This window comes from Sander lucioperca, chromosome 16 (genome assembly GCF_008315115.2).
Source record: "Sander lucioperca isolate FBNREF2018 chromosome 16, SLUC_FBN_1.2, whole genome shotgun sequence".
Classification (NCBI taxonomy): Eukaryota; Metazoa; Chordata; class Actinopteri; order Perciformes; family Percidae; genus Sander; species Sander lucioperca.
Window position 1 is genome coordinate 12,360,399 of NC_050188.1, and position 23,649 is coordinate 12,384,047.

Genomic DNA, 23,649 nt, shown 5'->3' on the forward strand with positions numbered 1-23,649 from the left:
CTATGTTCTCTTCAAAGCCACGAGACTCCTTTGAAAAAACAGTGTTTACCTCGCAGAACATGGGAGTTGCTGCTCTAACCTGCTGCCTCTGTCGGTTAGTTAGTTTGTTAGTTTTGTTAGTGCCTAATCCTTTTAAAACACCAAAGTCACGCAATAACACCAACAAACTACTGCTGCTGCTTTAGGCAGCAGTAGACAAGCAACTTCTGTCCCCCCCCCGTGTACTTAAACAGGGCTGATAAAGCGCTGAAAAATACAAGTCCTCCAAACCATATATGGCGATACAAAGATCGTGGTTTGGGGTAAAATCAGAAGTCACCTCACTTAAGTTAAGTTGAAAAAAACCTCGCCATTCACTTTTAGTTTCACAGGACTTGAACCCTGTGCTCCTGAGTGAAAGTCCTGTGTTGTGTTGATTTTGCGCTCTAATATTTTGTCACCTTACTTCCTGCTTTGCTCTCGCTGTAATTTCTACAGCCACTAGAGGACGCCGTTACTATAAATGTAAATATAGGTGTTTTTTTGTTGCTTGAACAAATTACGTCTGGCAGCGCTTATTGGGAGAGGACAGTCTCTTCTAAATATAGCGTCCACTTAAACATGATATAGATGTTTCTTAGGTGTCTAAAACACAATTAGCTGCTGCCCCCCGTCTACAGCAGTACAATGCTTAGCTTCCGTGTCAGTACTCCTGCCTGTTTCTCCAAACTGGGGGGCGTACCGACCGCCATCTACTCACATGGACTATGGAGAAGTAGCTCATACAACCACACTGCAAAAGATTGAAACCATCCATTTAAGTATAATTGTAAATATATAAAAATCCATCGTTGAACCCTGGAGTCAGGATCAGCGTCGCATCACTTCTGTCATGTAATGTAAAGCAGTGAAAACACTGCAGAGCACAAAAACAGGTGTAAATGCAAACGGTGTCATCAGATTTGTAGTCTATATCCACGACGGTCCATTTCCAGGATCGGTCCGTTGCCGACGAAAATTCCGCCGTTACCTTCCGCTTTCTGTGTTGGAACTTTTAACTCCGATGGATTTCTGAGGACTATGGTTAACTGCTCCTCAGGTCTCTGCAGGGTAAATCCAGACAGCTAGCTAGCTGTCCAATCTGAGGTTTCTGTTGCACAATTAAAACAACTTTTGAACGTATACATGTTCCACCAAAACAAGTTCCTTCCCGAGGCTATTTTGCACCGGCACCGTGACTCCGTCCGGCACTTAGCACCGCCCAAGACGATTGTGATTGGTTTAAAGAAATGCCAATAAACCAGAGCACGTTTTTCTACCATCCAGGAATGCTGGATGTGGACTAGCCAGACCCTCCTTCGCAACGCTGTGGAGGAGGGTCTGGCAAAAGCGAGTTTGTAATAATCCAGATACAAACTGCCTTCGTCTGCAGATGTAAATGGGACAACAATGATTGAATGTCAGCCTAGGTGAAAAACAACCTTTACAGAGTGTGAGAAGAGAAAACATCAGCAGCAGCACGATGACCAAAAATAGATTTAATGTCCTTGGATTTGAACATGGAGCAGAGCAAAGCGTCTGGAGCAGCTGCAGCGTATAAAAACCCCCCCCCGACATCGTCATCGCTTCTTTTTCCGCCTACTAGAAATGGTAAAGAGAGAGTACCTGGCGGCTGTGTACAGTAACACCTGCCATGTTTATTTCTGTAGTCGCCTCCCCGCTGACTCTCCCGCTTTGCACTTTAAGGGCGCTGAGAAAAATGCGGCCGCGTTATCGGTTGCTGAATGCAAAGGAAAAGAACGCTCACGGACAGCAGATAGCAGATGGAGACGCAGGGGAGGGCAAGCAGCTAGTTCAGTCTATGGAAAGTGTATCCAGAGGAAGATCACATTTTAATACCAGAAAGTAAATAATGTCTGCTGCTGCAACCTGACCTGAGTACCAGATGAGATTTGTTCTCTCCTGTTTAAACACGAAAGAGAGGCAGAAAAAAAAAAAAAACTTTCAGGCTCAGGACTTGATTACGAGCTTTAAAATGGATTTTCTTTTTGCAGCATAACTCATCCTTCCTATTTTCCTTGTTTCAGTGGACACTGAGCTGTAAGGCTGCAGAGCAAAGACCCCGCACGCACAACAAGACTGGAAATCAAAGTGAATATGCTGCTTAGACTCAGTAACAAGCAGAAAGGCAGCTACCGCTGCTGCTGCTGCTGCTGCTGCTGCTACTGCTGCTGCTGGGGTTTGTTCTGGATTTGATTTGTGTGTCCTAAATAATTAACGCCCCTCGAGGCGAACTAGGAGGCAATTTATCCTGTCCTTCCTCAAAAGGACTGTTGTGGGTTCCTGCACTTTAAGAAAAGAGAGCCAGATGGTCCGTGCTGCTCTGTGAATCGTCGCAGTGTGGTAACGTATACAAAGACGTCGTATCCGAGGTATCTGAGGATCTGTGTTTGACATCTCAAAGTCTTCCCTGGGGGGGAACTCCTGTCTCCTAAGAAGTACATTAATATAGTGCTAAATGGTTTTACCAAATACGCTTCATAGCAAACATGATCGATGAAAGTTTTTTGTTTTGTTTTCCAGTCCAGGGAAAGTGATGTTCTTGTTCCACACAGAGATTGTGGGCCATTTTTGGGAATAAATTTGCTTTGAAATTATAAAGACAGAGCGCGTGGCGTCATGCTCTGAAAGCCACGCCCACCGGAGGAGGAAACAACTCTCCGCTCTCCGTTGACTTGTAAACGTTTGCAGTGCAGCACGCATTTTGTTACAGAGTCAAATATCCAAATGTCAGCTTTAGCCTTAGCGGGTGTAACCCTGGGTTCAACATTACAAGTCAACGTTTTGGCTCCATCCAAAGTTGACAAAATCGTCAGGCCAGCATAGTAAGGAGAGAAAGAACGACAATGATATTGGGGGGTGGCGGGGGGAGGCAATGATGCTTGTTAGATCCCAAACAGATAGAGAGGTAGAGCTCAGTCACTTCCCAGAATGCCCTCTGAGGAAAAGAGAGAGGGAGGATGAAGATGAGAGGGGAGATAAAGAGCCTCAGCAGTGTTTAGACACTATCTCTGTTTAAACCATATCTGGTTCTCAGGGTCACTGCTGCGACCACACACAGACAGACACGCACACACAACCACACGCACACACAACCCCACGCACACACACACACACACACACACACGCACACACACATGCGCTAACAATGCTGGAAAGACACATGCGCACAGGCTAATAATGCTGGAAAGACACACGCACGCACGCACGCACGCACACACGCACGCACGCACGCACGCACGCACACACACACACACACACACACAGGCTAACAATGCTGGAAAATGTGGCGCAGGTACTTGTTAAACAGTTCTTTAACCCTTTGAATGAATCTCTCTGAATCTGATTTCCCTGAAGGTGTTCGTATGGAGTCATACGACCCCTATTGTTTGCGGTTTGCGATTAACTCGTGTCATTCCTCTCTGTGTGTGAATGTTCCTCATGACAGCCCTGTTTACCAACTCTGAGCCGTGAAAACAAGCTCCGCTCAAATTTAATATCAAATGATGCTGTTTCGACTTCACTTTTCAACCCCGGGGGTGAAGTGCCTTCGCTCCCGTTTCCCTGCCCGCCGGTGCAGAAACGTCATCTTGTATTTATGTAAAGAGGTTGTAAGAGCGAGTCGGGCCGCCGCTGCTGTGCGTTTTGTTCTGGATTCAACCTGAGACGCGACGATAAAAACTCCTTTTATCGAAGCAAAGGGAGCTCTGCAGACCGATTTTATTTCACCCCCCGGAGGCGGTGTTTAACTTTAGAAAGAAATGGACAAACAGGTTTGTCTTGTCACTTCCCACCTTTGACGTTCATGCATTTGACATTCTTTGATACGAGATGTGGAAGTCTGGACTCTGGTGGGGGGGGGGGCAGGTAGGTAGACAGATTTGACGGGACAAGACCAAACGGAGACTAAAAGCAACACGTCGCTCCGTCGGCCCTGGGGGACGAATCACAGCGCTGCAAACCTCTGGTGGCTGGTGTGTTTTCAGAGGCAAACAAGACGCCTCCGTGGACACATCGATCAGTGTATACAAGTGTGCGTCCATGTTTTGGGAGAGTGTATTGATTTATCTCTGCGCAGGCCACCCTGACAACATAAGATTTGGTACAAGGGGAGAGCTGCGATGTGGAGATAGCAGGTTAAACAAAGATGAGACCAGTGGTGGAAGAAGTTTTCAGATTCTTAAAGTAAAAGTACTAATACCACACTGTAAAAATACTCTGTTACAAGTAAAAGTCCTGCATTGGAAATGTGACTTAAAGGTGCAGTATAGGTAAGACTTATAAAACTAACTTGCTGTCATATTTGCTGAAACTGACCCTATGTTCCAGTAGAACTACATGAAGCAGGTAACCTGGCACCACCTACAGCCTGTAGTGTGATTTGCAAAAATCAACTGCTCCCTGTTCAGATGCACCAATCAGGGCCAGGGGGGGTGTCTAACTGCGTTTCAGTCATTGCTCATGCACACACATTCATTCCCGTGTGGGGTGAGGGGCTTAGGAGACCGTTTTGGACTTTAGCAGAAAGGGGGGAGGGATTGAGAAGTTGTCAATGTTAAAATTTTTTGGCTAAGTCCTGGATCTTCACAATCCTACCTACGGCACCTTTAAGTAAAAGTAGCATATTGTAAAGTATCGTTGGGAAAATGTACTTAAAGGGATATTTCACCGTTGAAAGATGAATATATCTTTAAATTGGGTCACTTATGTAGTAGAAATGTGAAATTTCTTTTAGAAATTGGTGGCTTCTAGGCCGAGAAAAGCCAGAAAATGGGTTTTTGGCTCATGTGGATGAAAGACAACAAATCCCAGAATGCACTTGCTTCGCTGCTTTAGCGTCTACTCCCAAGCCATGCCTACCATTACAGACAGACAGTGAGACAGTCAACTCAACTTTAGTGTGTTTTATTGTCATTTCAACCATATACACGAAACAGCGTTTCACCGTGGCTCAATTGGTTACACAATTAAAATATATAAAAACGACATTATATAAAAACGACATACGAAACAGGCTATATTTAGTGCACACATGATATGCTCCGTAAAGTTCAGCTAACACATAACTACTAGCATTAGCGCTTGGTGGGCTGTATCACTGAGTATAAACAGCCGTAAATTTGCGTGGAATGAAGTGAAGCTGCGTCGAGTATTCCGTCTGTAATAAAGTTTCCTGCATATTCTCCGATCTGTACCAATGTATCCCGGTGGTACACGTGTGCGGTAGTTTGAATGCACATAATTGTTGTTCTAAAATTTCCTTCGGGATGAATAAATCTATCTATCTAAAGTTTTGATGCTGAGAAGCCACTAAGCTACGCTGGAATCTGGATCCATTTTTAAATTGGATATTTTAGCCATAGTTGTTATAGGCCATGTGTCTCCAGGGATGGCAGCGTCAGTCATCCTACCTCTTTGGTCCCAGGCTGAAATATCTCAACAACTATCGGAAGGATTGTCCAACAACGTTTTGTTCATCATTCCTGTTCCCCTCATGATGAATTGTGATAACTTTGGTGATTCTCTGACTCTTCATCTTGCGACGGACAAGAACAAACTTCGAGCAGTTTTTCCCCCTCACATTGTCCGCCTTGATTAGTTAGTTCAATCACATGTCAGATGCTGACATATTCCCAGATAGCAACGAAGGGGTTTGTTTACTTCTCTTTTCTCTGGCGGATCGTTTCTCTCTCACTTCCATTCTGATTGTTCTCTTCTCTTCCCATCACTGTTTTTACCTTTTTTCAAATGCATTTATTCGTTGCAGCTTTAAGAGACTCAGAGGTCGGATAAAGGGGAACAAAGTTTCTTCCGCTAAATGTTATATAAATTACATTTATATTCAGTTTGGGTTATCCCCTAAAATGAGACATTTGCCTTTTCAATAAAAACTGACGTCTTCACTTACAAAATGACTTACGCCCAGAATTTGAAAAATGTACTTTGAAGTCATTTTTAAAGGATTAATGTCACCGCTGTTCTGCAGTGACAAACTACCTTTTACACACAGGCTCTTCTGTAGTTCAGAGGCATTTACTGACGAACGGAAGCTAATGACTCCTTCAGAATGACTGATATACTGAAATAATTCATGGAAGTTTTTAGCAGCAGCTGAAGGACACCGATGTTGCTGAATTGTTAAACTCCTTCACTACAATATTTATGCACTTGATTTTTATTCCTGCCGGAGCAGAAAGTATCTGCATGCTGATGTTACGACTGATGTTGTGACATTATGTGTCGACACAATAACGTGAATAGCTGTGCAAGGCAATCCAATCCTCTGACCACAGTGTGCTCTGTTGCACCTGTAACCTAACCACACCCAACAGTGATGTCACCAGGTCATGGAGTACACCTGTATTGGTATGTACCATTTGTGGTTTTAGAGGAAGTGACACGGTGCAACCAGAAAATCTCTATAACTAAAGAACAATATTAAACGGTACACACTTGCTGTCTCCTAAATGGGCATGGCCTCGTTTGAAAATGTTGTGAACATCCTGTGGATGGATGAGAAGTTATATTTCTATAATTTAATCATATTTTATTTTGATAATATATGATTTAACACAGCTAAGAGACATATTTAGCATCGTGAACATTAGTTTTGTTAGGGCGTTGGTGAACATTAGTTGACGTTGGCTTATCTGTGTTGCCAGATCTCGCAAGAGTTTGTTTCCAGCGTCAGTTGAACTTTACAGTTGTTAAAAGTAAAAAAATCTGGAGTGAGGAAGAAGAAGTGATCTTACAAGACCTCTGTAGCCAGCTGTTCATCTCTGCTCCAGGCTACATCAGCTGTAAATCACACGTTTTATCACGATACGATATTATATCGATAATATTTACTGATATCAAAAAGTCTGCCACGATACAATTTCGATACAATTCAGGAGCCTGGAGCGATACGAGACCACACGCAACAGTGATGCCACTGGGTCCTGGAGTACACCTGTACATCACGGACAAAACGTCACAAACAGAAATACGAAAAGAGCCAATTTTTGGTTTCGAGAGGAATTTACATGGTGCAACTATTTCCTGATGAATGGCAGTGTATCAATCTGAACAGTACTTCTTTGCAGTCCGTAGCTGAATCGCAACTTCTCTTATTTGATAGCTCCTTGCTCCTCGCTTGAACCGGAAGTCGTTCTAGTCTAGGGCGCCGCCATTAACGTTGCATCCAATACATCCATGAACCCATCACAATCCCTGACTGAACTGTCAGTGGTCCAGTTGCATTGTGGGTAATGTAGGCAGCATGTTTTAACAAGGAAGAAGAATGTGTGGAATAAAGAAGACGATATCTATGGTTCTCCTGCTGATCCGACAATGTTAGAGGAGTGTAATGCTCCATCTGTGGAGGAAAAGCAAGTAAGCATTCAGCTCAAAGCACCACTACAGCCTCACAGAGCCGCTGTAGATTCTCATCTTGTTGGAATTGAGTTGAAGACAGTTTTATCTTCCTTCAGAAACAAAAGGGTTGGGGATAGGGATTAGGGTTAGGGGCAAATATTTCATCTTTGTGTAAATCCACACTGTTTCAATCAACCTCTGTTTCTCTTCTTCATCCACATATTGGCTCCTGTTTGTTTCTCTTGTGGCATCAGCATCCCTAAACACTAATTGCCATTTGACTGGGATTTATTGACCTGTGAGCTGGTGTGGCGGCTCAGCCGGAGACCTGCGACAATAACACAGAGTTGCTCTAATTACAGTTGCCATCTCTGATCTCATCTGGGTCACTTCTCAGCGTGACAGCGATTAATCTGATTGTCAGACTTATGATTGATAATTACAGCTGGGTCATTTCTGTTTTGATTTCATTTGATTGCTGCTCATGTTAAGCGTTGGTTATAATTGCCTTTGCAATTTTGCTTGAGAATAAGATTGTCAAGGTAGTGAAACGCTTCAGCCGTCTGAGGACACATTTTGTACATATGTCCTCGTAAATGTATAAATATATACGATTCACCGGCACGCACATCTTTGTTACAATAATGCAGTTTGGGTCTTTGGCTTTTTATTAAACTTTGTTTAGGTATACAGGTTTGTTCCTATGTTAGGTAAATTGTTGAGTGTCATTGTTTATCAGGCAAGCCGGTGCAGAAGAGGGTGAAATACATGACATCTCTGGAGAATGGATCCAAACCTCAGCGATACCAACTTCGGGCTATCTATCCATCGATAGCATTGACACAAAAGGACGCCATCAGACAAACACCAGGTGATGGTTGGTTACGTCAAAGACCGCTTCTCCGGCTCTGACTGAACCAAGGAAGACTATTTGTGGTTGAAATGTGTCTTTGGTTCAGATGATTGTATTCTTTGTCTGAGACGTATCATTTCTGGGATTGCTCCGTTGCCGCCGGAAATTCCGCCGTATGCCCCTCATTTCGGCTGGACGTCCGTTACCTTCCTCTTTCTTTGTGTTTACGTTCTAAACGTAAACACATGAGGACTATGGTTAACTGCTAACAAGTTCCTTTCTGAGGCAATTTCGCAGAGGCACCGTTATTGCGTCCAGCGCTTAGAACCGCCCAAGAAGATTGTGATTGGTTCAAAGAAATGCCAATAAACCAGAGCACGTTTTTCTCCCATCCCGGAATGCTGTGTGGACTAGTCAGACCCTCTTCCGCTGTGCTGTGGAGGAAGGTCTGGCAATGCGAGACTGGGATGATTATGCGTTTGTGTCCTCGTGATTGACCGATGTTTGGTGTCCTGTCGCGGCAGCAGGTAAATGTGCCCTACAGTATCCACCGAAGGACAAACCATAGCATTTGACTGCTGGCAGTTTCCCCGAGTCCTTAAATGACAAAAACTCTTCATCAGTCCTTTTTACTTCTCAGCTACTGAATCATACACCTTGAAAATTTGTGAGTGTGTTGGAGTGGAACTAAAGTACATTTCCCAGCACCTGAAGAGAGCTGAAAGAAAACATCCATGCTTCTGAATTTAAATAGTCTCTATTTTTTTGCAAAAAGAATAGATTAAATCAATAGATTTCTATCTCAATTTTGAGTTAAAAACTATACACATACACAAGGATGAAGGGAGAAAGTGAAAGCTGTTAGTTATAGGCTATTTTAAAAATATATTTTTTGAGTTGTCGTTTAAAACTGTCCACTGAGACAGCAAGTCTAGTATATAAAGACAAAATGTTCCATATTTTTCGGGCGTAGTGGCTAAAAGTTGCATCACCAAAAGGGTTTTTGTGGCAACCTTGGTAACAGTTTAAAGGGCAGCTGTGGAGGATCATGAAACGATAGGAAGTCTGTGATATACAGTAGAAGGGGGCGAGGCCATTTAGTGCCTTAAAAACTAAGAGACAGACTTTAAAATTGATTCTAAAATATACAGGATGAGTTTAATGAGTCAAATTAACAAACTTCCTGTCAAATGTCTACTCGAGTTAGTAGATTTATTATTCAACCTATTGGACTAAATGTCAGTACAAAACTGCCTTGAGAAAGCAATAGATTCAAAATGATTATTAAGGACAAATTGCTTCCCCAAATTCTCCCCAGAGCACCAACTGTGGATTAATCCACCACCGAAAATAGTCCCTTTTAACATTTTTTTTTTTTTTAATTTGTTAAGAACTGCAGGGACCAGCTGTTACTTTTTTCTTTAAAAAAATTAAACTAAATACACACAAAGAGACAAAATATATGTTTGTGAGGTGTTTTTAAATATAAAGGCTACGTCTTCAGTAGGAACCAATGTGAGAGCGACAGACAGGACGTCAGACAGTATTCAGAGACAGAATAACATTATTTGTTTGGGTCTTTTTATGGGATTTGTTGACCAAAAGATACATATAAAACCAGCCTTTTCCTATAATTTGGGTGTGGAATGTTTAAATTGTTATTACTTAATATTTTTCCCTTGTGAGAATCTTTTTTCTCCATAATATAATTTGCGAAAGTGAGACTTCTCTTATTTTCACTGTAACTCCACCTATCAGAAATGAAAGAAATAACGACTCAAATATAAGTGTGTGTCTATGTGTGTGTGTGTGTGTGTGTGTGTGTGTGTGCGTGTGTGTGAGTGTAGAGCAATCAGCTGCCATTAATGGAAGAGTAAAAGGTGAGCCATTACATATCGCCAGGTGACCTGGTTGCCATGGTAGCTTGCATGTAAGTGCACACAGGTTTTTCCCAAGCCCCGCGTGATTAAAGCAACAGGGATTTGAATACGGGGCAATCTGGGCTGAGAGATGAACCGGGAAAAAACCCTCATCTGCTGCAAGGAGAGGGCTGAACTTTTACTTCCAACGTTAAGTCTCTGCTTTTGTTGGAGTAAATCTTCCTCTGCGGGTCGTGATGGGGACATAAGTAATAGGTGCTGATAGCAGAGCTATCTGTTAATAATGGAGGGAAGTCACAGAAACGCTCCGTGATCCAGTTTTTGCCGAGTTTATTTGCACTTACTAATGATCCAAACTGGGATGAAAACAAAATGAGCAGGGAAGAAGAAGAAGAAATGGAAACGCAGAGCGAGCGGCGGAGACAAAGGGAAGCCTCGAGGGGCTCGTAAAAAGACAAACAAAGCAAAGAGAGATAGTGTGAGAGGAATCAAGATGGCAAACAGAGACAGCGGTTGGTGTTCAGGAGAAGAAAAAAAAACGAAAAGGAAACACAAGAAGAGAGTGATGCAAAAACAACAAAACAGAGGAGTAACAAGTGAAGGAGAAAAAATAGGTGATGCAGAGGAAGTGCGTGTTTTTATTTGTTCACAAGTTCCAACAGGAGAGAAAGAGGAGGATAAATACAAAGAATGTGTGTGTTTATTCATAGAGACAGTAGTATTCATGGGTAAATAATGACACTTTCTACCAAGAGCTTTTGGCGTAAGGGCCTCATGTATCCAATTAACTTTCTCCTTTGAATCCAAGAATTGATATACCAATTTCAAACTCGCCAACCATAACCAATTCCAAACAAGTCTGAATCAAGTTCTAAGTTCAGACAGGTGAGTTCCAATCAAGTTCCAGGTCAAGACCAACAAGTCTGAATCAAGTCCCAAGTCAAGACTATCAAGTCCCAAACTAATTCTAAGTCAAGACCAAAGAGCTTCAATCAAGTTCCAAGTCCACACCAACAAGTCTGAATCAAGTTCCAAGTCCACACCAACAAGTCTGAATCAAGTTCCAAGTCAAGACCAACAAGTCTGAATCAAGTTCCAAGTCCAGACCAACGATTTCAAATCAAGTTCTAAGTCCAGACCATTAAGGTCCAATCAAGTTCCAGGTCAAGACCAATAAGCCCCAAATTAAGTTTTAGATATAGACCAACAAGTCTGAATCAAGACCCAAGTCCAGACCGATGAGTTCCAATTAAGTTCTCAGTCCAGACCAGTGATTTCCAATTAAGTTACAAGTCAAGACTACCAAGTCCCAAGTCCAGACTATCAAGTCCTAATTAAGTTACAAGTCAAAGACAACAAGTCCCAATCAAATCCCCATCAAAATTCAAGTTGACCAGTGAGTTCCAATCAGGTTCTAAGTCCAGACTAACATGTCCTAGTTCCAAGTCAAAGACAACAATACCCAAGGAAGCGCTACTTGGAGCTGACAGTCATGAGCCATAAGAATGCAGTAAGCAAAGAACAATACTTTCAGATTCCCCAAAATATGAAGGGACATTGATTCGTGCAAAAAGTGCCAACACAAGATATTTCAGTTTGGAACAAAGCGCTGTACTGATTAGTTGACCAACACTGGCATGAAACTCAGGTAGCTTGGTGTTTAGCACACAAGCATCCCACCTGGAGGGTCAGAAGATCAAACCCAGGAAGCATCAGATTCGATACAGGTCTTCCCTGTGAGTACTGTTATTATCAGGCATAACACTAATCTTAATTTAAGTAATGTACTTCCTTAGTTGTAAGTATTATTTGTCTTGTAAATGAAGTGACAACACTAAATGTGAATCCCTGTGTGAAATGTGAAAACTTGGAGTTGGAAGTAAGCAAACAACTTTGAAAGTTTTAGTTGTAAGCAACACTAGTTTTTACTACTGACAGAGAGTCATTGTGGGACTAAAACCATGTCATTGTGTCCATACTCACCCATGCGGACGGCAGAGAGGGCCTGGCTGAAGGAGAGCGGTGCCATGGTCAGCAGCAGGACGGCGACGTAAATCGACAGCAGCAGTGCTGGCAGAGCCGGCATCTTCCACTGCTCCTCATGGAGAATGGTCTGCTGGCTGCCTGTACCGCCACCTGCAGGACAGGGGGAGTCATTACTGCATTTAATATATGTCGTATTATAAAACAGGTAGCTCAAATCAAGCAATCCGATCGGTTCATAGCCGTGACAGCCCTTAAAGACGGGGGGAACTGAAGCCGTCGTCTCTGCTCTCTTCAAAGCCACCAGACTCCCTTGATAAAAATAGCAATTTTACTTTGCGAAAAACAGGAGTTGCTCTTTTACCACCGCCTCCATTGGTTACATTACATTACATGTCATTTAGCTGACGCTTTTATCCAAAGCGACTTACAATTGCTATATATATGTCAGAGGTTGCACGCCTCTGGAGCAACTATGGGTTAAGTGTCTTGCTCAGGGACACATTGGTTGATATATCGCCGTGGGAATCGATCCCGGGTCTCCCACAACCAAAGGCATGTGTCATATCCACTGCGCCATCACCACCCTGGTTAGTTGCTTGTCTGTCTCGATCAGTTAGTTAGTTTGTGTTATTGTGAGCATTTCTTTGGACTTAAGCCAAGAGAAAGTCTGTGCTAAAAGTCTGTGCCAGCTGCTAGTAAAGGCTAACGTTACCTGGGCTGCCTTTCATTGCAACCGCCTCGGTATGTGCGGGCTGCCAGCCCAGGAGGGCCTATTTTATTGTGAACATGATTAATTATGAATAAAAATCTATTGAAATTGTGACATTAACTTTCGAATTGCAATACTTGATGATACTTGTTTAATTATCGCAACAGCTCACTTCAGTCCGTAATATGTTATATCTCAGCTAAGGGGGTTCTTGTCCCTCCGCTTCGCGTTAAGCCGAACAACGCCCCTTAGCTGTGATATAATCCCACATTTCACATAGTGAATCTTGATTTTAATGATTGAATTTCACAGCATCCACACATTTTACAGGGTCATTTTTTAGCACCTCACCCTGTTACAAAAACAAAAAACATTCAGACATTCAAATCACAACGCTTGCAGCTGCTCTATAAACACTGGCAACAAATCAGTGATGCGGTTAATGGCTCAGTGCAGCAGAACAGGAGTTACTGTTACCTAGTTAACAGGTGGCATTCATGAGATGCACTCTTTTATACACAAACAGAAGCTTCATAGCAACGCTGGCCAACAACATCATTCCCACAGTGACTGCAGTCAAAGTTGCTAAGCGGAGAATGCCACCCCTGCACCCACTGCACATTATGAGCAATATGAGTAGGTGATGAATAAATCCTTGAATCTCTCAGAAATAGATATGTAAATGAGAAATACTAAATCAGAAGTTATTAAAACACAGTAAAGGTGGGAGTGAGCAGGACTGAATGGAGGTTTTCTGATCATTTAGAAAACAGTAAATATGATAACAACCTGTGTCCATTGCTGAACTTTATTGGTTATTTCTACTAAGATCTATATCTACACTGAAACACCTCAACAACAGAAAAACGCTTCCAAGTGAACCAGAGTTCGGTTCACTTTAGGTGATAACGCGAACTGACCCAAATACAGGAAGTGAACCAAAAACAGAGCATTTATTAGCCTGCAATTTGAAATTTGCACACAATTTACGGACTTATATATAATTTAAGTGATGATAACCTTTTTCTATGGCTAGTTAACTTCTGTTCAAGTTTCCTTCGTTCACGTGTTGAGTGCCGCCTCAAGGAGCTGTGAAGTAGCGCCACTGAGAGCAGGGAAATCTATTAAGAGCGCCTTCTTTTATTCATTAAAGGTCCCATGGCATGAAAATTTCACTTTATGAGGTTTTTTAACATTAATATGAGTTCCCCCAGCCTGCCTATGGTCCCCCAGTGGCTAGAAATGGTGATAGGTGTAAACCGAGCCCTGGGTATCCTGCTCTGCCTTTGAGAAAATGAAAGCTCAGATGGGCCGATCTGGAATCTTCCCTTTATGACATCATAAGGAGAAAGGTTACCTCCCCTTTCTCTGCTTTGCCCACCCAGAGAATTTGGCTCACCCATGAAAAAGAGAGAGACATCATGGCTTGCAAATCAGCGAAGCATGGCAGTTGGTCAAGGCCACACCCCCACCCTTCACCTTCTCAATAACATTTAAAGCTACAGACACAGAAATGGCACATCCTAAGGAAAGCTCATTGTGGGACTGGCTCTAGTGGCTGTAATTCTGCACCAAGGCAGAATTTTGGGAAAGAGACTTCAGATACAGTATTAGGGGACCACTAAGGTCTATATAAAAGAGACTTCAGATACAGTATTAGGGGACCACTAAGGCCTATATAAACATCCAAAAAGCAGCATGTCATAGGACCTTCGCACGAAGGAGGACAACGATATATTGCCGTATTTGATATTTTGTCCCAACCCTAATGTGTAGTCTGAGGGAACGCAAGGGAGACAGAGAGAGAAAACCTGAGTTTCAGAAGATTAGAGAAAAGGACAAAATGTGAAAAAATTAGAGGGAGGAGAGAGAAAATGTGAGAGAGGACAGACAGGAAAGGAAAGAGAGGCCGACAGAGGTAAAAAGTAAAAAAAACAGGCGAAAGCTTGAGAGAAAATACTGAAGAACACAAGTGCGTGTGTGTGTGTGAGGGATCAGGAGACTATCACATGTTGCAGAGGGAGAGAGATTTAAAATGGCTGAGCGAGGGAGCATGACGAAACAAATCCAAATCTTCAAAGTAGATTAGAGAGACTGAAGCGAGGTTTTTTTCATTAGCGCACGCGTGCGTGTGTGTGTGCGTGTGTGTTTTGCATGTTTGCATTCAAGTTCTCAGAGCAACAACACAGCGAGCGCAGAGGCCCCGGCGAACATCCAACTGTTCAATCCCATCATAAAACGGCTTCATCTTTCCATCTCTGCGTGGACAGTTGAGTTATGTTCCTCTAATACCCCCCCCACCCCCCCTTACAACAACACATTCTTGATTTGTTTAACCCGCCCTTCGCTAAATGTTTATCGCCGCCCCACCGATGAGGCATCCCACATGAATTTAAATGAGATTCCCAAATGGAATTTAAATTGGCTCGAGTCGAACGGGACGGGCTCAATGGCAGAGCAGAGCCATGAAGAGCGAAAGATAAAAGCCTCCGAGGAAAGCGGAAGAGACGGGGTAGAGAGAGAGAGAGAGAGAGAGAGAGAGAGAAGAGTTACAGATGACGATGATGATAATGATGATAAAGATGATCTAACTGTTTTTTAAGCTGAATGACATAATTATAACACATAGGCTACTGATTATTATCTGTTGTTTTTCCATGCTGAACATTTGTCGTCCCAGACTCTAAATGTGCAAACTGATTGTTGGTTAAAAGAAAAAGAAAAAAGAGAAGCTCTCCTTATTGTACAGAACTGTGTTAGAGAGGACAAAATAATTTCATCAGATGGAGCCAAAGAGTCCCAGTTTTTCCAAGATGTAATTTAAAGGAGACCTGTTATGGTCATTTTCAGGTTCATACTTGTATTTTGGCTTTCTAATAGAACATGTTTACATGCTTTAATGTTCAAAAAACACTTTATTTCTCCCACACTGTCCATGGCTGCTGCACCTGTATTCACCCTCTGTCTGAGACGCTATGTAGGAGCACCTGTCTCTTTAAGACCCCCCCAGTCTCCTCTGATTGGTCAGCATTCCCGAGTCTTCCGCATCGGCGCACTGCCGTCTCTGAATAGTCAGCACTTTATACCGTTAAAAGTCACCAATAAAGCTTCTAAACCAAAAAAAACTTCCCCACCAAATGTGTTCCAGCAGGAATGTGATCGGAAATTGGGAAGAAATTAGCAACATCTGCAGCCAAGATTACATTGACGTTAGCATGTAGCTACATGTAGCATTGTATGTAATGAAAATACTGCAGCAATGTTCCTGGAGCAGATGGCCGTATAAAGAAATCCGCCATGGATAGACGTCACATCGAGCTGAGAGTAGAAAAAACTGTTGGCGGAGCGTTCAGAACGGTCTGAAATCTGCAGCAGTGGAAGAAGTATTCAGTTCCTTTACGGAACCCTCGTGTTGTCTTCCCGTCGACCTGCAACTTTTTGTTTTTCTGAGGTAAAATTTTAAATGAACAACCTTTATCAACGTTTTGGTTGTCTTCTTCGACACTTTTGTGGCTTTACCCGATGTTTTTGTTACTTTTTTCACTTCACTTTGTCACTTCCAAATTTTTAAAACATTTTTTTTTTATTTATTTTTTTACATTTGTCACTTTTTTGGACATTTGTCACTTTTTTGTCACTTTTGTAACATTTGTGTCACTTTTTTTGACGTTCTTTTATCAATTGTTTTTTCTTCAAATGCTATAAAATTGACTAAAACACCCAAATTCAATGAAAGTAGTGAACTGATTATTTATTTAACTTAAGAGCGTTGTAGTGAACCATCCACGTTATTTTTTTGGACAATTTGTTTGAAAGAAAACCCAAAATTCTGATATAGACACTTTTTGAAAATGGACAACAGGAGGGTTAAGTAAAAGTACTAATTCCACACTGTAAAAATACTCTGTTACAAGTAAAAGTCATGCATTGAAAATGTTACTTAAGTTAAAGTATGTAAGTAGCATCAGTAGTATTAAAAGCAAAAGTACTCAATGCAGAAAAATCCTCACAATTTAGAAACTGTAAATGATCAAAACTGTTCTGTCAATCAACTGTTTAATGGTCTAATCATTATTTCAGCTATTGCAGTTATATTGTTGCGTAGTTTATTTCATAATAAAACATCGTATTTTATAAACTACATGTGTTTTGTGTGCAAAAATCTTAATTTGTAAAGTAACTATGTAACAAAGCTGCAGTGGAGTAAAAAAAGTACAATATTTCTCACTGAAATGTAGCAGAGTAGGAGTAGAAAGTGGCATGAAAAGAAAAAACTCAAGTAAAGTACAAGTACATCAAATGTACAGGATGGGGGAGATGGCGCATCCCATCGCAATTCCGCGTCCTAGCTGCTGCCATCCCGTCGTGTAGCCCTTTAGAGTAAAAATCATGTGCAGGTTGCTGAAGTATCTGGCGATAATGTTCTTTACACAACCCAGGACATGGAAGAACTCCAAGGCGAAGTCAATCAACCTGTGTGGGACTGAGCCATATGCATTGGCTAGGTCTAACCACACCACATGCAAATCACTCTTCTCTCTCCTGGCGCACTGGATCTGATCCCAAATCAGAGAAGAGTGCTCAATGCATCCTGGGAAGCCAGGGATTCCAGCCTATTGGCAGCCTGTGTCAATGTATCCATTCGCCATGAGAAAGTTGGTCATTGGGAATGAATTCGCTTATGGCCACGTTTAATATGAACATCCGACACTGTATCATTACATATATGACAGAAAATAAGGACAAGTATAATATATCTCCTATAAGGGCCAGATGTATTCCAAATCTCAGGTGGACATGGAAAGTGAACACTAATGGGGTCCACAGGAACGTAGCTCCAGGGCTATATGTAGCCTATCCCCCTAACCCCTCATCCCTAACCCTAACCCCTAACCCTAATTTTAACATGATAATACACATACTATTGGTTTTATGCATGATTAACTCTATGATTTATTCTATGATGTATTTTAAATTATCTATTGTTATTTACAAATATGTATGGTTATTTATTGTGTGGCACTGTTAGAAAAACTATGATACTCATCTTGTTTCTGTTAATATTAAACTGTTTGCATGGCAGAAAGCCAAAATATTGCTGGCGCTCTCACGAGATAAGCATGCATAAGCAATGCTCCTGAGGAGGAGGAGATGCCTGACCAGAGATAGGAGACATCGCCTTTTGTATTATGACTATATTTTACTCATAAAAAAAGCTACTGTTGAAGGTCATTTTCTGTACTTATGCTGTGAGTGCTGTAAAACTGACTCGCAAGTAAACGAACTTTGAGACAATTTCAGTGATTCTGTCTATTCCTTGGTAAATAATTATCTTAACAACTTTTACTTTCTAAGCACTTGTAAACCTCAGCACGTATTTACTAATTTTTAATGGTATGTGTACTTTTTAACCTCAAGGGCAAGTCATTCAGATAGTATTTTAGACTTTTTAAAGGTTTTTAGTGCTTTTTCAATGTTAAATAATATTCATTTAACATTGGGATAGAATTTCTTTATATTACGACGCTGGGGCATTTATTTTCATAATTTTAGATTTTTTTATTTATTTTAATTATTTATTTTGTAATCTCTCCAAGAGAGAGGCCAGGGCAGTTGTGGAGGTAACCTTTTATTTAAAGTTGTATTCTCCCGCTGTCCGTCCTGTCCAGCGTTTCTTTTAACCTGATTTGGCCTTCTTTTAAACAGCTTTTATATAACCGAACTTGGTTTTTTAAGGAGGTTTGTAAGTGTTTTATTCACACCAGTGGTCCCCTTGTGCCCGTGCCCCTTGCAGCGCCCATCCGGGGTGTTGCGTTTTAACCCAAACCTAATCCTAACCCTTTTTCACAGCCATATGCAAACACTTGTTTGCTGCTATAATAATGTGCTAAATATTGAGTACAGCCCCTGTAATAAAGAAGCCAAGAAGTCTGTTCCATTACTATGTTTTTCATCATTTTTCAACCCTCAACTTTCAAGTTTCTCCTTCACCCATCGAGTTTGCAAACTGAAAAAATTATTCTGAGAAGCCAAAAGAGACTGTGCTTGGAGGACTCCTGAGTCGCCGTTTCTCCAAAATGAAGCTTCATAAAAATCTCTGTTTGCCAAGAGTCCTGCCAACAGAGTGACTAAATCCAACTGAGGGAAGAGAGAAAGAAAGAGACGGAGAGCCTCGGCAGACGGCGAGATGGAAAACAAGGCATCAAAAGAGAAGGACAGGACAGGAAATTGAGAAATGGCTGCAGGGAGAAATAAACAAATGATGATAACAATTAATGAGGGTCTTTCTTGCAGGAAGAAGCACCATTGTGTCAGCTAGCAAACAGAGCCGACGGGACCCCGCTGATACCAAGCGCCACCACAGATCACTGCAGCCGCTCCGAGACTAATCACAGCCTCAACTCTATTAACTGCTTTCAATCCCATCTCATTTTGCGTTGGGAGGCATTTAGTTGACACTCATTCGCAGCGACTGACAGCGACTGTGGAGGCTTTAAGTCCTCTGTTTATCAGCTTTACAAGTAAAAGGCGGCGAGGGTCAGAGCGGCGGCGACTACAGACCAAACGAATGTTTCTGAGGACACATGAGACGACATGTGGGCATGATGACGAGAAAAAAAAAAAATCGGAGTGGTGTAACAACCAAGCAGGGATCCCCTGGGTCATAGATGTTTTTGGTAATTTCATGGACTTCAAAGATTGGCTTTCCCAGACAGGGAGTGTCAGGGAATTTCATAGAGCCTACTGGGAAGATGAGGGGATTTAAGAAACACTCAACACTCAAAGTAGGTTATTACCCAAATGACATCGATATACTGGAGTTTTGTTTCTTTTCTTCAAAGCATAAATGAAAGGCAAAGTGAAAGGAAGTGTCCTCCAGACAACAAGTCCTCCAAACCACACGATGATATCAGCCGTTCCCTGCCCTCTAATAAGACCCACAGGAGCCTTTTGTACATTAGCGGCCCTCAACCCGTTCTCTAGCCTGACGTCGTCCTACTCAGATTCTAGTCAGAATATGAGTCTGATGCTGCTCCATTGGGCTGTGATTATGGGGCGTGTTTCAACAGAACCAGGAAAGAAAATGCCTCTGCACTCAATTGAATAGACCTACAACCAATCAGAACAACGGAGTATGTGACGTATGTTGAGCGACGCATAGTTGTCGCGGTCCTCTGTGAATGAATGCGCTGTCGATATCTTCAATAACAGACGCGATGGCGGAATCTTCCCATCTCAATTCTCCAGCAGCAGCCATCTTTGTTGTAAACGAATTCAACCTAAGCGCTCTTTGGTGACGTGGTTGATTACGTTACTGTTGATCATCTGTCCATCATCGTATAAAGCCCGCCCTGACAATTTGATTGGTCCGAACAGCTCTGGTTCGAGCATAGTTGCTCCACAACGGATCAAGTCCGGACCCAACTTCCCGACCTCAAATGTTGTGGGCGGGGCTAAGTTCGGTTGGCATCCAGGCTACCCGTTCTCACAACCAACTCTTAAAATACAGACGCTCGGTCAGTGGCTCTCAGCGTCAGATACCGACGCAAAAATCACCCTTCAGCGTCTGTACAGGAAGCACCGGGCAGAGCAGCAGCGCGACCGCGGCATTGTAAGATGACGTAGTATTAAGAGAGACAATGGTAGCGAGTAGTCTGAAAGACGGAAATGCCACGTAAGGAGACAGGTTGGGGGTGGTGAATGGGTCAAACAATACAGTACTTTTACCCAGGAGACCGGGGTTCATGTTCATGTCCTGCCTGTCACTGAAACGTACATTTTATCACCCCATCCACCATCTTTTCCTAAATTTAACTATCCTGTTCTTGTGCTGCATGTCAGTTAAACGTACATCTCGACCCAGAGCATCAAAAGTGACGTCAAGAGTCCCAACGCTAAAGGAGACTTTTACCGTGAATAACAAACGCCAAAGGACGACAACATTCATGATGCTAAAGGAGACTTTCAGCGTGAATAAAAAATGCCAAAGGAAGCCAAGATTCCTGACGCTATAGGAGACTTTTAGCGTGACTAACAAACGCCAAAGGACGCACGTTTAGCATGAATAACAAACGCCAAAGGACGGCAAGATTCCTGATGCTAAAGGAGACTTAACGTGACTAACAAACGCCAAAGGCACATGACCAAGCATTGTATTTTACGCAATGGGAGAGTGAGAATGTGTTGCGTCCCTAGCGGTGACAAGAAATACATCCTTATATCTAAACCAGAGAATGTAAAGTTCATGATTTTAAACACGTCTTTGACGTTGTGAAACGGTCGCAGTTTCGATATGTTTAGGCAACAAAAGTACTTAGTGAAGTTTAGAAAAAGATTGCGGTTTGGGTTCAAATCAGACGTTACATCACTTCCGTTTACGTGTGTGACGCTGAAAGTGATGTGAAGTAAACTAAAACAGCTACGTACGCTATGTTAAGGCGCACACACTTATATTTGGTCACTCTTGCGTCACGAGACAGTAAACAACATAAGCATTCACCTTTTCAACTTCCTTGCAAGATAAAACACCAGCAGGGGGCGGGAAAATGCATGCATTGTTGGAACCTATCATTAGCTTGTGTTTCTCTAGGGAACATTCAAACTGGCGCACCTTTGTGAGAGCAGGTGGTGAAAAGTTTGGGACAAAGCAATTCACTGAAATTCCTTCCTTGACGAGGAGACGCGCATTCAGACACATACAGCTCATCATTTGAGAAAACTAGAGACGCAATCGCTTATCAACCTATTAGTAATTCTTCTACTGCTTGTACCTACCATTATCTACGAACTGAAATCCGTCTTAAACAAACTAAACTGGAATTTAATAAAGAAGAAGTCAGAAGATATTTGAGTTGTCCCTTGCGTCCTTCAGTCCTTGAATAGGCCTTTTTCCAGTTTGGGCAAAGAGCCAAAGTATGAACTACATAACTTGACAGTCACCTTACTTCCCGTTTTGCTCCCTTTATAATTACTATCCCTAACCCTTATGCTGTCATTGTTCTAGGGAGGACAGTCAGAAAGAGAATGTATCAACCTAAAAATAACCAGAGTATACGTTTCATTGTCATCTTGCAGAATAAGGTCGCTGCTAATCATAGTGAAAGTACAGTTTTGCAATCTGAGGTGTCTTCCGGGCAGCAGGGACTCCTATTGCCTCCCCTTGCTGTAATTGTGTGAGCTGACAGGTTATGTTAAATAAAAAGGCATGTCCACGATGAACACAATTACTCTGTAGCATTTCCCAAACTGTGTGGAAGCCAGTCCTGGAAAAACATTTAAGGCTTCAAAAATAATCAAAGGTAAATCTGCTACCGTTCTCATTGTAATCTGCCTCATGTGCTTCTTCAGTTGTCTTCACAGGCAAATATCTGTCCCCTATTTTGGTGTGTGAAGACCCTGATGTTTCTCTGTCAGATTAAAGAGTTTACGGAGCTAAGGCAGTTAAAGAGGGTGGGATGTCGGGATGGAAGCAGCAGTATGTCGCCTACCAAAACATGAAATGGTTAAATAAGAAAAACCCTGAGATAAACCTGGAACATCAGTGTTGATTGGTCCATCCAAAGGCTGACTTTACACTGCACTACATAAACATCTCGCACTTTGGGTTTTGGCTCTCAGTGTTGCACCAGTCGACTGAAATCCCTGAGGAAGAACAGCTTTAGAGATTTAGCTCAGCGGGACAAAAGGATCTCCAGCATTTCAAACTGAGCCGAAGCTGCTTCGGTCAACATGAATACATCTCACAACACAAAAGGTTAGAAAACACGCCTTTTAATCTTCAAAAATCCCAAATTCTCCCTCCCCCCTGCCTGCAGCTTCGCCATCATGGCGGCGCGTTAAAGGTTATATCGTAAATTTGACTTTCCTGCTGTGTGCCTGACCTGCTGTTTGCTCATCTCATTCAGACAAGAGTGGAAACATCAGAGCTGGCTGTGAGCTTTTTCTGACGTGAAGGATGATATCTGCCCTTCCTTGTAACAGATGCAATAAAAGAAGAAAAAAAGGCTCCCACCCAACAAAAGAGGAGTGCTACCGATTTAGCACTTTGTCTGCCGGGTAATGGCCCTTAATGCTCACCTAAATATAGGATATTAGCTTTCTCTCCCTTCAGGGGATAAGGAGATTTTGTTTTGCGGCGGCGGCATCATGAAGCGCAGAGTGTTGCTGACTCAAACCACTATAATGACATGGTAATCCTCTCATTTAGCCGCTGACACACAACACATTTCTGCCTCTGAAAACAAGGAAGGAGGGAATAGAGAGGAACGTTTGATTCCTGCACATAACACTGGTGTGCTTTAGAAGAAACAAAATTTAAGGTAATTGCAGTAAAAGGCAGTAAACAACCAGTGTTGTCTTTGCTGAAGTCCCAAGTAAGTCTCAAGTCATTTGTTCCAAATCTCAAGCAAATCTCGAGTTATTTTTTAGGGTCAAGTCACAGGTTGTGTCGAGTCAAGTCAAGGCAAGTCAAGTTGAAAATCAAGTCAATTTTTTTATAACCAAAATGAAGCACTCTTACCTGTAGTATTCGGTCTTTATAAAGGTACAAGGTATTAGTAGCCCATCTAATAAAATTATGAATTTAAAGGTACACTGTGAGTTCCTGCATGGTCACTTCTGTTGACGTTCCAAATAAATTTCAAACAAAACAGAGCAAGCTCGCCCCTCCCCCCATGTTTCCGTAACTGTCATGACTAAAGGCCCGGACACACAGAGCCGATAATCGGCCTTGGACAGTCTGACGTTCCGTGCCGTCGTCCGTCCGAGGGGCCGTCGTCCTTCATTTTGGCCGATTTGACATGTATAATCGGCGGAGTGGGCACTGC

The 23,649-nt window shown here is 42.3% G+C and overlaps 1 protein-coding gene across 7 annotated transcripts in view; it reads right to left on the minus strand.

Moving 5' to 3' along the window:
• The window catches only part of LOC116051688 (glutamate receptor ionotropic, kainate 5-like), a 271,292-nt gene that overhangs the window by 98,373 nt on the left and 149,270 nt on the right, over nt 1-23,649 (minus strand). For 6 of the 7 annotated variants that reach the window (XM_031302238.2, XM_031302240.2, XM_031302237.2 and 3 more), the window contains exon 3: nt 12,112-12,264. In XM_031302238.2, the coding sequence (XP_031158098.1) occupies nt 12,112-12,214 (103 nt within the window). In that variant the 5' untranslated portion in view covers nt 12,215-12,264. Of the gene's footprint in view, nt 1-319; nt 416-12,111; nt 12,265-23,649 lie in introns of those variants that run through there. The other variant, XM_031302241.2, reaches the window with a different exon arrangement.